At 40.4% G+C, this 13,917-nt stretch overlaps 1 protein-coding gene across 1 annotated transcript in view; it reads left to right on the forward strand.

The window, feature by feature from the left end:
- Positions 1-13,917, forward strand: part of LOC140199085 (tRNA (cytosine(34)-C(5))-methyltransferase, mitochondrial-like) — an 80,613-nt gene that overhangs the window by 64,967 nt on the left and 1,729 nt on the right. Inside the window, exon 6 of the mRNA XM_072260573.1 lies at positions 7,692-7,813. Coding sequence (XP_072116674.1) covers positions 7,692-7,813 — 122 coding nt within the window. The remainder of the gene's footprint in view (positions 1-7,691; positions 7,814-13,917) is intronic.

Genomic DNA, 13,917 nt, shown 5'->3' on the forward strand with positions numbered 1-13,917 from the left:
GATACACTTTGAAAGGATGGACTTGAAGACAGAGTACAGGGTGAATGTCATGGTTCTTAGCAGCGTGGAGTAACATCTCGGGTTCACGTCCTGTGATTCTCAAGGTTGCCGTGCAAGTTAATAGGGTGGTTAAGAAGCTGTATGGTTGGTTTTGATTAGTCATCAGATTGTTGTAAAGAGCCACAAGGTAATGTTGCAGCTCTGTAAAACTTTGCTTGCTTTTGTGTGGCAATTTAGAACTCCTTTAAATTCCTATTGTATCTTCAATAGAGGCTCAATAATGTCTCATTTAAAACTGAAATAATTACATTCGGAATTAGGTGACATCATTCAAATGGGATGAAGTGCTACACCCTTGTCAGTTTATAAATAGAGTGATTAATTCTGCCTTGTCTCTATTGTGGGTGTAGAGTTTCAACGGGTTGGTCATTTAAAAGATACGTAGAAATTTCTTTTTGCAGAGGGCAGTGAATCTTTGGAATTCTCTACCCTAGAAAATTTTGGAGATTAGATCATTTTAGGTATTGAAAGTAGACGTAAACAAATTGCTTTGAATGATTTGGGGACTGAAGATTATGGGGATGGGAATCAAAGAATGAATTGTGGCCTGGAATAGATTAGCTGGGATCATATTGAATTTCGGTGCAGACAGGTGGCCTGGTTCTGTTTCTACTTCTCACACAAATGGCAGCAGCCCAGGTAGCATCAACGGAGGAAAATAGTTGACATTTCAGGAAGGGGGCTGTTCATCAGGAAGTCTTGGCCAGAAACATCAACAGTTTATTTCCCTCTTTAGATGCTGCCTGGCCTGCTGAGTTCCTCCAGCCTTTTGAGTGTGTTGTTCAAGATTTCCCGCACCTGCAGAATCTCTTGTGTTTCTGATTCTGCTTCTATTGTTTTCTTGAATTTTGGAACATCCATGTAGTACTGACACAAGCCACATGGGGGTATTAAGATGCAAGCTTTAACTAAAAATTTCCATTCAGGTGAAATCAGCCTATGTTAGTCTGCATACACAATGGATTCTGGTTAAATGGAACACATTGGGACCAGTACATGTTGGCCCAATTAAACGGCTGCTCCAACTAGCCGAGGTTTCATGAAAATAGTTAAAAAGGTACAGTATAATAAAGACAAACTACTATTTAATTAAGTAACAAATTATGTACTTAAATGAAATACAGAACAAATTAGACTACCAGTGCTACTACAGTAATCTAAAACTGTCTATTCGTTCCTGATAGTTATTGATGGAGGAATTCATCCAGTGTACACCACCATGTTCTTTTGATTAACTGTAAATGAACAAAATCAGCACAATGACCTAAACAGATAATGGACTGCCTTTGTTGCATGAGAGTTGTAATCCAACAATAAATTTCCTGGCATCCTGTGTAGTCGCTAGCTCAAATTCAGATGTGAACTTCATCACTTTGTGAAGTCAAAGTAATAAAACAAAATTATCAAAAATTGTTGCTTTTTGAGTCGGTGTCCATCAGCCTAAATGGATATCATAACACAAGCACACATAACTGACACTTTAAAAACTGCTCAGTCTGAACACCGTGTAGTGTCTAATGGCTATACAAGTGCACACGACTGAAACTGTTCAGCAGCAGTCTCTTGTCCCAATTAAGACCATAAGACATAGGAGCAGAATTAGGCCATTTGGCCGATTGAGTCTGCTCTGCCATTCAATTATGGCTGATCCTTTTTTCTAACTCCTCCTCAACGCCAGTTCCTGGCCTTCTCCCCATAACCTTTGATGCCATGTCCAATCAAGAACCTCTATCAATCTCTGCCTTAAATACACCCAACGACCTTGCCTCCACAGCTGCCTCTGGTAACAGATTTCACAAATTCACCACCCTCTGGCTAAAGAGATTTCTCTGCATCTCTGTTTTAAATGGATGCCCCTCTATCCTGAGGCTATGCCCTCTTGTCCTAGACACCCCCACCATGGGAAATGACCTTTCCATATCTACTCGGTCAATAGACAATAGGTACAGGAGTAGGCCATTCGGCCCTTCGAGCCAGCACCGCTATTCACTGTGATCATGGCTGATCATCCACAATCAGTTCCTGCCTTATCCCCATAGCCTTTGATTCCGCTGCCTTTAAGAGCTCTATCCATCTTTTTCTTGAAAGCATCCAGAGACTTAGCCTCCACAGCCTTCTGGGGCAGAGCATTCCATATATCCACCACTCTCTGGGTGAAAAAGTTTTTCCTCAACTCCGTTCTAAATGACCTATCCCTAATTATTAATCTGTGGCCTCTGGTTCTGGGCTCACCCATCAGCGGGAACATGCTTCCTGCCTCCAGCGTGTCTAATCCCTTAATAATCTTATATGTTTCAATAAGATCCCCTCTCAGCCTCCTAAATTCCAGAGTATACAAGCCCAGTCGCTCCAATCTTTCGACATATGACAGACCCGCCATCCCGGGAATTAACCTTGTGAACCTATGCTGCACTTCCTCAATAGCAAGAATGTCCTTCCTCAAATTTGGAGACCAAAACTGCATACAGTACTCCAGGTGTGGTCTCACCAGGACCCTGTACAGCTGCAGAAGGACCTCTTTGCTCTTATACTCAATTCCCCTTGTTATGAGGGCCAGCATGCCTTCGCTTTCTTCACTGCCTGCTGTACTTGCATGCTTGCTTTCAGTGACTGATGTACAAGAACACCTAGATTTCGTTGTGCTTCCCCTTTTCCTAACTTGACTCCATTTAGATAATAATCTGCCTTCCCGTTCTTACCACCAAAGTGGATAATCTCACATTTATCCACATTAAACTGCATCTGCCATGCATCTGCCCACTCACCCAGCCTGTCCAAGTCACCCTGCATTCTCATAACATCCTCCTCACATTTCACACTGCCACCCAGCTTTGTGTCATCGTCAAATTTGCTAATGTTACTTTTAATTCCCTCATCTAAATCATTAATACATATTGTAAACAGCTGCGGTCCCAGCAGTGAACCCTGCGGTACCCCACTGGTCAGCGCCTGCCATTCCGAAAGGGACCCGTTAATCGCTACTCTTTGTTTTCTGTCAGCCAGCCAATTTTCAATCCATGTCAGTCAGTACTCTGCCCCCAATACCATGTGCCCTAATTTTGCCCACTAATCTCCTATGTGGGACTTTATCAAGGGCTTTCTGAAAGTCCAGGTACACTACATCCACTGGCTCTCCCTTGTCCATTTTCATAGTTACACCCTCAAAATATTCCAGAAGATTAGTCAAGCACGATTTCCCCCTCGTAAATCCATGCTGATTCGGACTGATCCTGTTACTACTATCTAGATGTGTCGTAATTTCATCTTTTATAATTGACACCAGCATCTTTCCCACCACCAACGTCAGGCTAACCGGTCTATAATTCCCTATTTTCTCTCTTCCTCCCTTCTTGAAGAGAGGGACAACATTAGCCACCCTCCAATCCACAGGAACTGATCCTGAATCTATAGAACATTGGAAAATGATTACCAATGCGTCCACGATTTCTAAAGTCACCTCCTTAAGTACCCTGGGATGCAGACCATCAGGTCCCGGGGACTTATCAGCCTTCAGCCCCAATAGCCTATCCAACACCATTTCCTGCCAAATATAAATTTCCTTCAATTCATCCATTACCCTAGGTTCTTTGGCCACTATTACATCTTGGAGATTGCTTGTGCCTTCCCTAGTGAAGACAGATCCAAAGTACCTGTTCAACTCGTCTGCCATTTCCTTGTTCCCCATGATAAGTTCACCTGCTTCTGTCTTCAAGGGCCTAATTTTGGTCTTAACTATTTTTTTCTTTTTCACATACCTAAAGAAGCTTTTACTATATATTCTTGGCTAGTTTACCTTCGTACCTCATTTTTTCTCCGCATACTGCCTTTTTAGTTACCTTCTATTGCTCTTTAAAAGTTTCACAATCCTCCGGCTTCCCACTCGTCTTTGCTATGTTATACTTCTTCTCTTTTATTTTTATACTGTCCATTACTTCCCTTGTCAGCCATGGCCTCCCCTTACTCCCCTTAGGATCTTTCTTCCTCTTTGGAACGAACTGATCCTGCACCTTCCCTATTATTCCCAGAAACACTTGCCATTGCTGTTCCACTGTCATCCCTGCTAGGGTATTGTTCCATTGAACTTTGGCCAGCTCCTCCCTCATAGCACCATAGTTCCCTTTGTTCAATTGTAATACTGACACTTCCGAGTTTCCCTTCTCCCTCTCAAATTGTAGATTAAAGCTTATCATATTATGGTCACTACCTCCTAATGGCTCCTTTACCTCGAGGTCCCTGATCAAATCGGGTTCATTGCACAACACTAAATCTAGAATTGTGTTCTCTCTGGTAGGCTCCAGTACAAGCTGTTCTAAGAATCCATCTCGGAGGGACTCCACAAACTCCCTTTCTTGGGGTCCAGTACCAACCTGATTTCTCCAGTCTACCTGCATGTTGAAGTCTCCCATCAACTGTAGCATTACTTTTGTGACATGCCAATTTTAACTCTTGATTCAACTTACACCCTACATCCAGACTACTGTTTGGGGGCCTGTAGATAACTCCCATTAGGGTCTTTCTACCCTTAGAATTTCTCAGTTCTATCCATACTGACTCTACGTCTCCTGATTCTATGTCCCCCCTCGCAAGGGACTGAATATCATTCCTCACCAATGGAGCCACCCCACCCCCTCTGCCCATCAGTCTGTCCTGTCAATAGGACGTATACCCTTGAATATTCATTTGCCAGGCCCTGTCCACTTGAAGCCATGTCTCTGTTATTCCCACAACATCATACTTACCAATTTCCAACTGTGCCTCAAGCTCATCCACTTTATTTCTTACACTCCGTGCATTCATATACAATACTTTTAATTCATTACTCCCCTCACCTCCCATATCAATTCCTATTTCACTTGGCCATACTGTACGATCCCTTCTTGAGCTTTCTGCTCTGTTGATTCTGCTGTCATTCTTAACTTTTCTTATTCTCACTTTCCCTTTATCTCCAACCTTATGTTTCCAGTTCGTCCACTCCCCCCCACTACTTAGTTTAAACACACCCCTGTTGCAGAGGGAAACCTGCCTGCCAGAATGCTGGTGCCCCGCTTATTAAGGTGCAACCCTTCCCTTTTGTACAATTCATCCTTACCCTGAAACATACCCCAGTGGTCCAAGAATGTAAATCCTTGCTTCCTACACCACGTTGAAAGGTCTAGGACTTTCAACATTTGAAAGGTTTTAATGAGATCCCCCCCCCACCATCCTTCTAACTTCCAGCTAGTACAGACCCAGAGCCATGAAACGCTCCCTGTATGATAACACTTTCATTCCTGGAATCACCATTGTGAACCTCCTCTGAATCCTCTCCTATGCCAGCATATCTTTTCGTGGATGAGGAACCCAAAACTGTTCACAATACTCAAGATTAAGCAGCATAGTATCTCAAATAAACAAAGGGAATCCTGACTATCTTCTCAATTAGATTTTGTTCTTTCAGAGTTGCCCCAAATAAGTGGCTGCCCCAAGTAACTGATGGTCCAATTAACCAGAATCCATTGTATATCGTTTTAGACCTTTGTGCCTTGCATAGGGACAATCAGCATGAATATAATACAAGTGAGTCGTAGGTTTTCTTTGTCGTTTCCCTAAAAGTAACAATTTACTTTCAGTGACACGAGGTACTGCAGGTGCTGGAAATCTAGAGCAATACACACAATGTGCTGGGGGAGATCAGCAGGTTGGGCAGCATCTATGATGGGAATAAACAGTGGAGTTTTCAAGCCAGGGCCTTTCATCAGGACTGGAAAGGAAGGGGGAAGAAGCCAGAACATGAAGGTGGGGGGAGTGAAGGAGGAAGTACAAGCTGGCAGGTGATAGGTGAAGCTGGAACAGGTCGAGGGGGTGAAGCAAAGAACTAGGAAATTAGTTGGTGGAAGAGATTAAGGGCTGGAGAAGGGGGAATCCAATAGGTGAGGACAGAAGAACATGGAAGAAAGGGAAGGGGGAGGAGGACCAGGGGAGGTGATGGGCAAATAAGAAGAGAAGGTGTGAAGGAAACAAGAACAGGGAATGGTGAAGGAGGGGAGGGGGTAATTCCTGGAAGTTCGAGAAATCGACCTTCATGCCATCAGGCTGGAGGCTACCCAGGTGGAATATATAATGTGTTGCTCTTGCAACCTGAGTGTGGCCTCAGTAGAGGAGGCCATGGACCAACATGTCGGAATGGGAAGTAGAATTGAAATGGGTGACCACCGGGAAATCCCGCTTTTTGTGGTGGGCGGAGCAAAGGTGCTCGACGAAGTAGTCTTCCAATCTACATCGGGTCTCACTGATATACAGGAGGTCCCACTAGGAGCACCAAATACAATAGATACCCCCCAACAGATTTGTAGGTGAAGTGTCACCTCACCTGGTGAAAGGACTATTCGTGGCCCCGAACAGAGGTGAGTGAGGTGGTGTAGGGGCAGGTGTGGCACTTGTTCCACTTGTAAGGATAAGTACTAGGAGGGACAAGTGAACAGGGGAGTCGCATAGGGAACAATCCCTGCCGAAAGTGGAGGGGAGGTAAAAACTGTGCTTGGTGGTGGGGTCCCGTTGGAGATGTCAGAAGTTACAGAGAATTATATGCTGGACATGGAGGCTGGTGGGGTGGTAGGTGAAGACAAGAGGAACCCTATTCCTAGTGTGGCGGCAGAAGGATGAAGTTAGGGCAGATGTGAGCCAAGTGGAGGGAATGCAGGTGAGGGGAGTGTTGATGGAGGAAGGGAAGCCCCTTTCTTTGGATAAAGAAGACATCTCAGTTGTTGTGGAATGAAAAGCCTCATCCTGAGGACAGATGCAGTGGAGATGAAGGAACTGAGAAAAGTGAACAGCATTTTTACAAGAGACATGGTGGAAAGGGGTATCGTAAATTTACTTTCAATAATAATTTTTCTTTTTTTCAGATGATTTCTTCCCAGTTATTCATTTGTAATTTACAAGGAATTAAATTTTATAATGTCTATTCTCATGTAGTATTGCCAGGAGAATAAAATTTCCATAATTTTCCCAACAGGCAGCCTATCAACAAGAGCAAGTCAGTGATGTAATTAACTAAATAATGAGTTTCCCAAATGTCTTGGCTCACAAGTAGATCTTAGAATATATCAGTGTTACATTAACAGATTTGTTTTGCTTTCCTTTGGTGGTCAACTTCACTTGAGAAGTTGCTTTCTAACTAGGTCACTATATTCACTTTTTGAGAAATCTGGTGCATTTAATCCTAGGACACGTTGGAATGCAAAGATATAAAAATTGAGGACTTCACTGTTAATCTGTACAGCCTCTTTCACCTCTCAGTTTTCTGATTATCAGTTTACATTACCATATTTTGTGAAGGTTGCAGAGTGCAATGATACCAATTCTACAGTATACTTATTTTTAGCTGTTTTTTAAAACCTTGAATTATCCTTTGAAGTACAGTTACTGTTAGGTATACAGTACAGAGAATTTGTGCACTGCAAAACCTCATAAACAGTAAACAAATAACAGAATATTTAATTTTAGAGCTGTTGGTTAAAGTGTGATTCTTGGATAGTTCGCCTTCCAGTTGATCTCTGGAGTGGGAAAAGAAGGGCATTTTGAATAAAATAGCATTTTGTCATCTGGGCTTGTATAATTTTTTCCAATAAAATTATTTATCATTCTCTTAGGTGCTGGTGGATGCACCATGTTCAAATGACAGAAGTTGGTTGTTCTCTTCTGACAGTCTTAAAGCTCGCCAAAGGATTGCACACACGCCTAATCTACCTGTTTTACAGAAGCAATTACTGAGGTATGGGAAGAAAAATCTTAAAGCTCATCTGTTCATGTTCTGACATTTTAAATGGAATAATTGTCCAATGCTTTCAATGAGCAAGTGGTTAGTCTATGAAAGATACTCTCCTGAGAGAGGAATATTGATTTGTTCAAATGTAAGTTGGATAGATTCCTTTCAGAAAATGACATTTGAGATGTGTTTTCTGGTAAGCATAGCATCCTAAAGAAGAAAGGTGACCTTGGATATGTGGCTCTCCAACTTGTCGCCACTCACATTTTCCTTTCATCATTTCTGGGTTTGATGTCGACAAAGTGATAGATTGATTATTAATTAGTTGACATAGCCACTGCCATGTATCATGTAACTGCCAACATGATAGGTGAACTACATTGATCTTAGTTTCTTTTTCCTTCTGGCAATTCTTATAATAAATCAGAAATAGATCTTAACCTTACCTGAGAGCGTACTGCAAGAGGCCGTGTTCTTTCTTCTTGCTTTAAGTTCATAAAGTATTTTGTGTATGAACTAGTGTTTGTTTTTTAACAATATATTTGTCTTAAATACAGAAAATTTTAGAAACACTCAGCAGGTCAAACAGCATCCATGAAGAGAGTTAACATTTCAGATACAGGACCATTTGTTAAAATTGGGAATGATAGCAAAACAAGTTAATTTTCAATAACATAAGAAGATGGAGGGGAGATGGGTAGAACAAAGGGAATGTACTTGATGTGGTGAATCCATATGCATTAATGTATGCATTTACAAGCATAAAGTGCTTTGTGCACTCAACGGTGAGGCTGTGAACAAGCCTATCAGGCTATACTATATGAATAGAGTTTTTTTTTAAAAATGCTAGAAACAGTCATTTTTAGAGGAAAGTGTGAATTACTTAAAATTGGAGAATTCAGAATTGAGTTCAGAAGACGGCAATACGCCATCTGTCTTTACTTAGTCTTCAGGAGCTTCTATAAGCTACGTGGTTCTTATCAGGTGTATTATGTTCATTTTTCATGCCTCCTTTTTCCTTCCTGTCAAGTCGTGCAATTTTGAAGTTTGATTTTTACAGAGATTTTTAATTCAGATTACTGGAGTTTCAAAACCTCTGCAAGAAGATGATTAATAAGACAATTTATTTAATTGCCATTGCATTATAGATACTGTGTAATTATACCCCAATTTTAATTTCAGTTGTTTTTTCATGTGCAAAGGTAAATATTATTCCAAATCTCTCTCTCTGATTTTGTTATTTGCTTAGCATTTTATGTACTGCTTACCTGACCACCTGTGATAGTAATTTCTTGTCTTTTATGTGTATATTACCTAAGTCGTGGTGATGGGTTTTGCAAAGCAGTGCCACCCTTCTTATCTATCCAAAGCCATGCAATTTCTAGGGAGACGCAAATTTTAAATAGTTTTATCTTAATTACAGCATCAGCTTGTTTTAATCAGTTATTGATTATAAAACAACCATAATGTGCAGTTTAAATTTTGTAATTAGAATTAGGTAAAATAAGAAAAGACCTAGCAGCAACATGTAAAGTAATTTGTAAAGTCTTTAGTTACAAGAAATGTAAGCAAGCTGAATTTTGTGATAAATATTGTAAGAGGTTAAACAATGGAGATGTATTGCAACTACTAGAGTTCTCAAACTCACAGTTAATACCAACATTAGAAAATTGCTGCCTGAGGCATCCAGATCCTCCAAATGCTGGGCAAAGCACATATCTTACTTCCATAAGTACAACATGAAAATGCTGTGTTCAATCTTAATTATACACACCAAATTAGGTTTGGGCCTCATCTATTCCAGAAGAACATTGTTTTAAGTTGTGATAGGTCTTAACTACAGGTGTCCCCCCGCTTTTCGAACGTTCGCTGTACAAAACCTCACTGTTACGAAAGACCTACATTAGTACCCTGTTTTCACTTTCAGAAGGTGTTTTCACTGTTACAAAAAAAAATTCAGCGCGCGATAAAAAATCAGTGCACGATAAAAGGCAGCGCGCCCCGAGCAGCCGCTCTCCCCTGGATTCGGAACTGCTTTGCTTTATCACTTGCCTGTGAGCAGCCGTTTGCAAGGTGAGTTCTATGGTATTGGAAAAACCTGAAAGAGCTCGTAAGGGTGGTACACTTACGGTAAAACTAGACATAATTAAGTGTTTTGATCGTGGTGAACGAAGTAAGGACAAAGTGAGTTTGGCTTGTGGAAGCTGACGAACATGATTTTGAAGAGGTTTTGGCATCCCATCACCAAGAACTGACAGATGAAGAGCTGATGCAATTGGAAGAAAAAAGGATAACAATGGAAACCGAATGAGTAATGATAAAGTACGACTTTAATTTTGAAAGAGTACGTCGGTTTGGGGATATTTGCAGGATGGTTTAGGGGATATTTGCAGGATGGTTTGAGTCCTTATTAAAGAACTGTGTGATAGAAAAATGCGCGAGGCTCAGCAGTCAAGCAAGCCTTCCATATCAGCCACAGCAGACGACGAACCTCGACCTTCGACATCGAGGCGGCCAGAGATAGAAGAAGATGAGCCGCCTGCTCTAATGGAAACAGGTGACGAGATGACACCCCAGTGTCCCACCACCCCAACCCTCAGGCCACGGACAGATACCGATTCGCGGAGAATACAAAGGTAGCCGGGAGGCACACAGCACATCTTTAAGAAAAAAGCCGCAATAAACATGCTAATTAATTAGGTGCCGCCGACACGTAATTGTCGGCCCAGATCAGAGACGACGCAATCGGAAATCGGCACTGATCTGGGCCGACAATTACGGGCGGCACCTAATTAATTAGAATGTTTGTTTCGGCTTTTTTCTTAAAGATGTGCTGTGTACCTCCCAGCTACCGCTGGGCCCCTGTGTTCTTCCCGGCAATGTATCGGGTCGGTGGCCCGGAGGATGGGGGCCACTGCACCACCCCAGCCTGCGACAACTCAGTCTAACACACCATCATCAGTGTGCTGGGCAAGCTGTCTTCTCGATTCCCGTAAGTGATACTACACTGTACATACATTATTTCTACTTTATATAGGGTGTGTATTTTTACGTGTTATTTGGTATGATTTGGCAGCTTCATAGCGTAAAGGTTACTGGAGAGCGCTTGCGCCGTGTTTCTGCCGACAGAGCTTGCGTGAGATTTTCGCTACGGAGAGCAGTGCAGTAATGATTGTGGAAAAGTATTTCTACTTTATATAGGCTGTGTATTTATCATATCATTCCTGCTTTTACTATGTGTTACTGTTATTTTAGGTTTTATGTGTTGTTTGGCATGATTTGGTAGGTTATTTTTGGGTCTGCGAACGCTCACAAAATTTTCCCATATAAATAAATGGTAATTGCTTCTTCGCTTTACCACATTCCGGCTTACGAACCGTTTCATAGGAACGCTCTACCTTCGGATGGCGGGGGAAACCTGTATTATCAAATAGTCTTGTTTCTTTTCTCACTTGTAACTAACTCAATATTTTCTTCTTTTGACTTTTTCTTTTAACCTGATTTGAGATTGACAACATATTCTAACCTATGTCTTCTGGACTGGACAATGCAATCATCAATAATTTTCCACAGTAATTGATTAAGGCATTAAACAGTTAAACTGTTCATACAAGTTCCAGATGCAGTGTACGGGCTCATATTTACAGTCTGTCAATATAAATTCTATGAAAAACTATGGTTAAGTGGAATGTAAATTATTGCTAATGAGAACAATATCCAGCCAGCAGTTTTTTTTTAACGGAATGAAATCCTTAAATCCTTTCAGATTAGAGAATAGTGATTTTGTAACTGGGATCCACACGTGCATTTTCAATAGCACATGTCAGCGGGTACTGGTACTGACTGTTGAATTGTTATTTCTTTGTGTGCCCATCATTATTTACTCAACTTGAATTTATAAAAAATATTAGAGAAGCAATAAGTGTAAGCAATATTTGCAATATTGTGAGTAAAGTTATAAAATTTACAACTTTCTGATTTTAAATATGGTTAAATATTCAAAGATTTAAAAAATCTTAACTTTATTTTTTTATTTAATGGTTTTAAAGATGTGGCTTAAATAATTGAAGTATGTTAGAGGGAATTAGATACCAAAGTATGTATTTTTGGTTACTTCTGTATAAAACAAAACATTGCACCATTCAGCTACTTATAATGTGACTAATAAATTTATTGGCAAAAATCTTTGTGATAGATTAATCATGAGGATTTCTTTATAGTCTTGGTAGTAATGTTGCTTTTTTTGAAACAATTATTTTTCAAATAATACATTGCTATTAATTTTATTAAGTGATTTATTTCCACACTTTATGTAAAATACTGTAGTTAATCTGGTGGGACAAGGGTTGGTGGGAATGGCGAGGATGGAGCGTTGCGGGAGGGGTGTGGGACAGATGACTGTGCCATGGGCGGAGGATGGCGCAATTGACAGACCCAGCATTGTGACAGCAGGCAAGGTCACTTGATTCCAAATAACTGGTTTATTGAACATTACCTAATATCTCTCTGCTGTTCCCCACTCTCCGCCTTCCACTTTTCCCAACCGTGATTCCCCTCTCCCTGCCCCCTTCCCACTTTCAGTCCACAATAGAGAACCATGTCAGAATTATAATCATTCACATATGTCATGTTTTTTTGTGGCAGCAGTACAGTGCAACACATAAAATTACTACAGTACTGTGCAAAAGTCTTGTTTCCTTAGCTAGATATACGTGCCTATGACTTTTGCACAGTCCTATACATCTGCATGTATTCTGTTTCACCTCCACTGGCTTGCTTCTACTGACAATCCCCAGGTGGTAGAGGCATATATATTAGAGACATTTAAGAGACTCTTAGATAGGGTCATGGATGAAAGAAAAATGGAGGTCTATGTGGGAGAGAGTGTTACATTGATCTTAGAATAGGTTAAAAGTTCAGCACAAAGAGCTTGTACTGTGTTGTACTGTTCTAATTCTAGGAAAATGTATTAAAAAGACTGACAGCAACACATTGGAATGAATTGAGACACCATAGTTCAGATAATAACCTTGATAGATACAGATAATATTATGCTTCCCTTTTGAGTGTGAGTAAAGATCTTGCCCCAGCAATTGAAAATTTCAGTTGCAAGTCTCTTGGTAAACAGTAGCAATTGAAAGTGCTCTGCCTTTGGGATATTTAAAGTTTTCCCATGCTAGCATCAAACCAACCTGACTTGAAGAAACAATAATGCCAAATCTCCTTGCTTCCAAAGTGGAACTCTCAATGTGTAGAAATATAGAGTTCCCTCATATCTAATGAGCATATATTTTAATGCACTGAAGTAAAAAAAGGTTATTTCAATCTTTGTACAGAAAGTTTATGATATTTGTTCTCTGAGTTATTTGCTATTACTTTCTGCACCTATTAATTAAAATATGTAGCCTTCATACAAATGAAGCCACTTGATAAAAGGTTCACCAAAGCATAGCAACAGAGAAAACAACACACAGTTCTTCAATAACAGGATGTGGATCACAAGCACGGCTAACATTTGTTGACTTCCTAATTGGCTTTTTCAATGACTAATTAGGCTATTTCAGCAGAAATTTAAGAGTAACATATAAGCCAGATCAGATGAAAAATAGGTCAATCCCTGAAGGATATTAGTAAACCTAATGTTTTTACAACTATCCTGAGGTTCCATGGTGAGAATTGATTTTACTTTTTTTTAAGTTCCAGGTTAATTTAATTAACATTTTAAATTCTTTAGCTACAGATTTGGGATTCAAACTCATGTCAAATCAATAGTGCAGGACCCTAGATATTAGTTCATTATGTTAATAACTGCTATCAATACAAAGCACACTTGTCCTGGATCTGTGCTGCAGCGCCAATTCAAGTTCTGGTCATGGTGTCATATAGCAAAGAAAAAGATCATTTGGTTTGTTGATCACCAAGCAGGCATCTACACTAATCCCATTTTTATTTTTCCACATTCCCATCAATTTCCCTCAGATTTGATCATTCATCTAATTAGTGGGAATAACTTCAGTGAGGTGGAGTTAGAAGAGGTTTAAAGAAGCGGAGCTAAGATGTCACCAGAGGGCAGCTTATTTGAGCTCAACTGCGAAACATCTTAATTTCTC

Source organism: Mobula birostris, chromosome 6 (assembly GCF_030028105.1).
Source record: "Mobula birostris isolate sMobBir1 chromosome 6, sMobBir1.hap1, whole genome shotgun sequence".
Classification (NCBI taxonomy): domain Eukaryota; kingdom Metazoa; phylum Chordata; class Chondrichthyes; order Myliobatiformes; family Myliobatidae; genus Mobula; species Mobula birostris.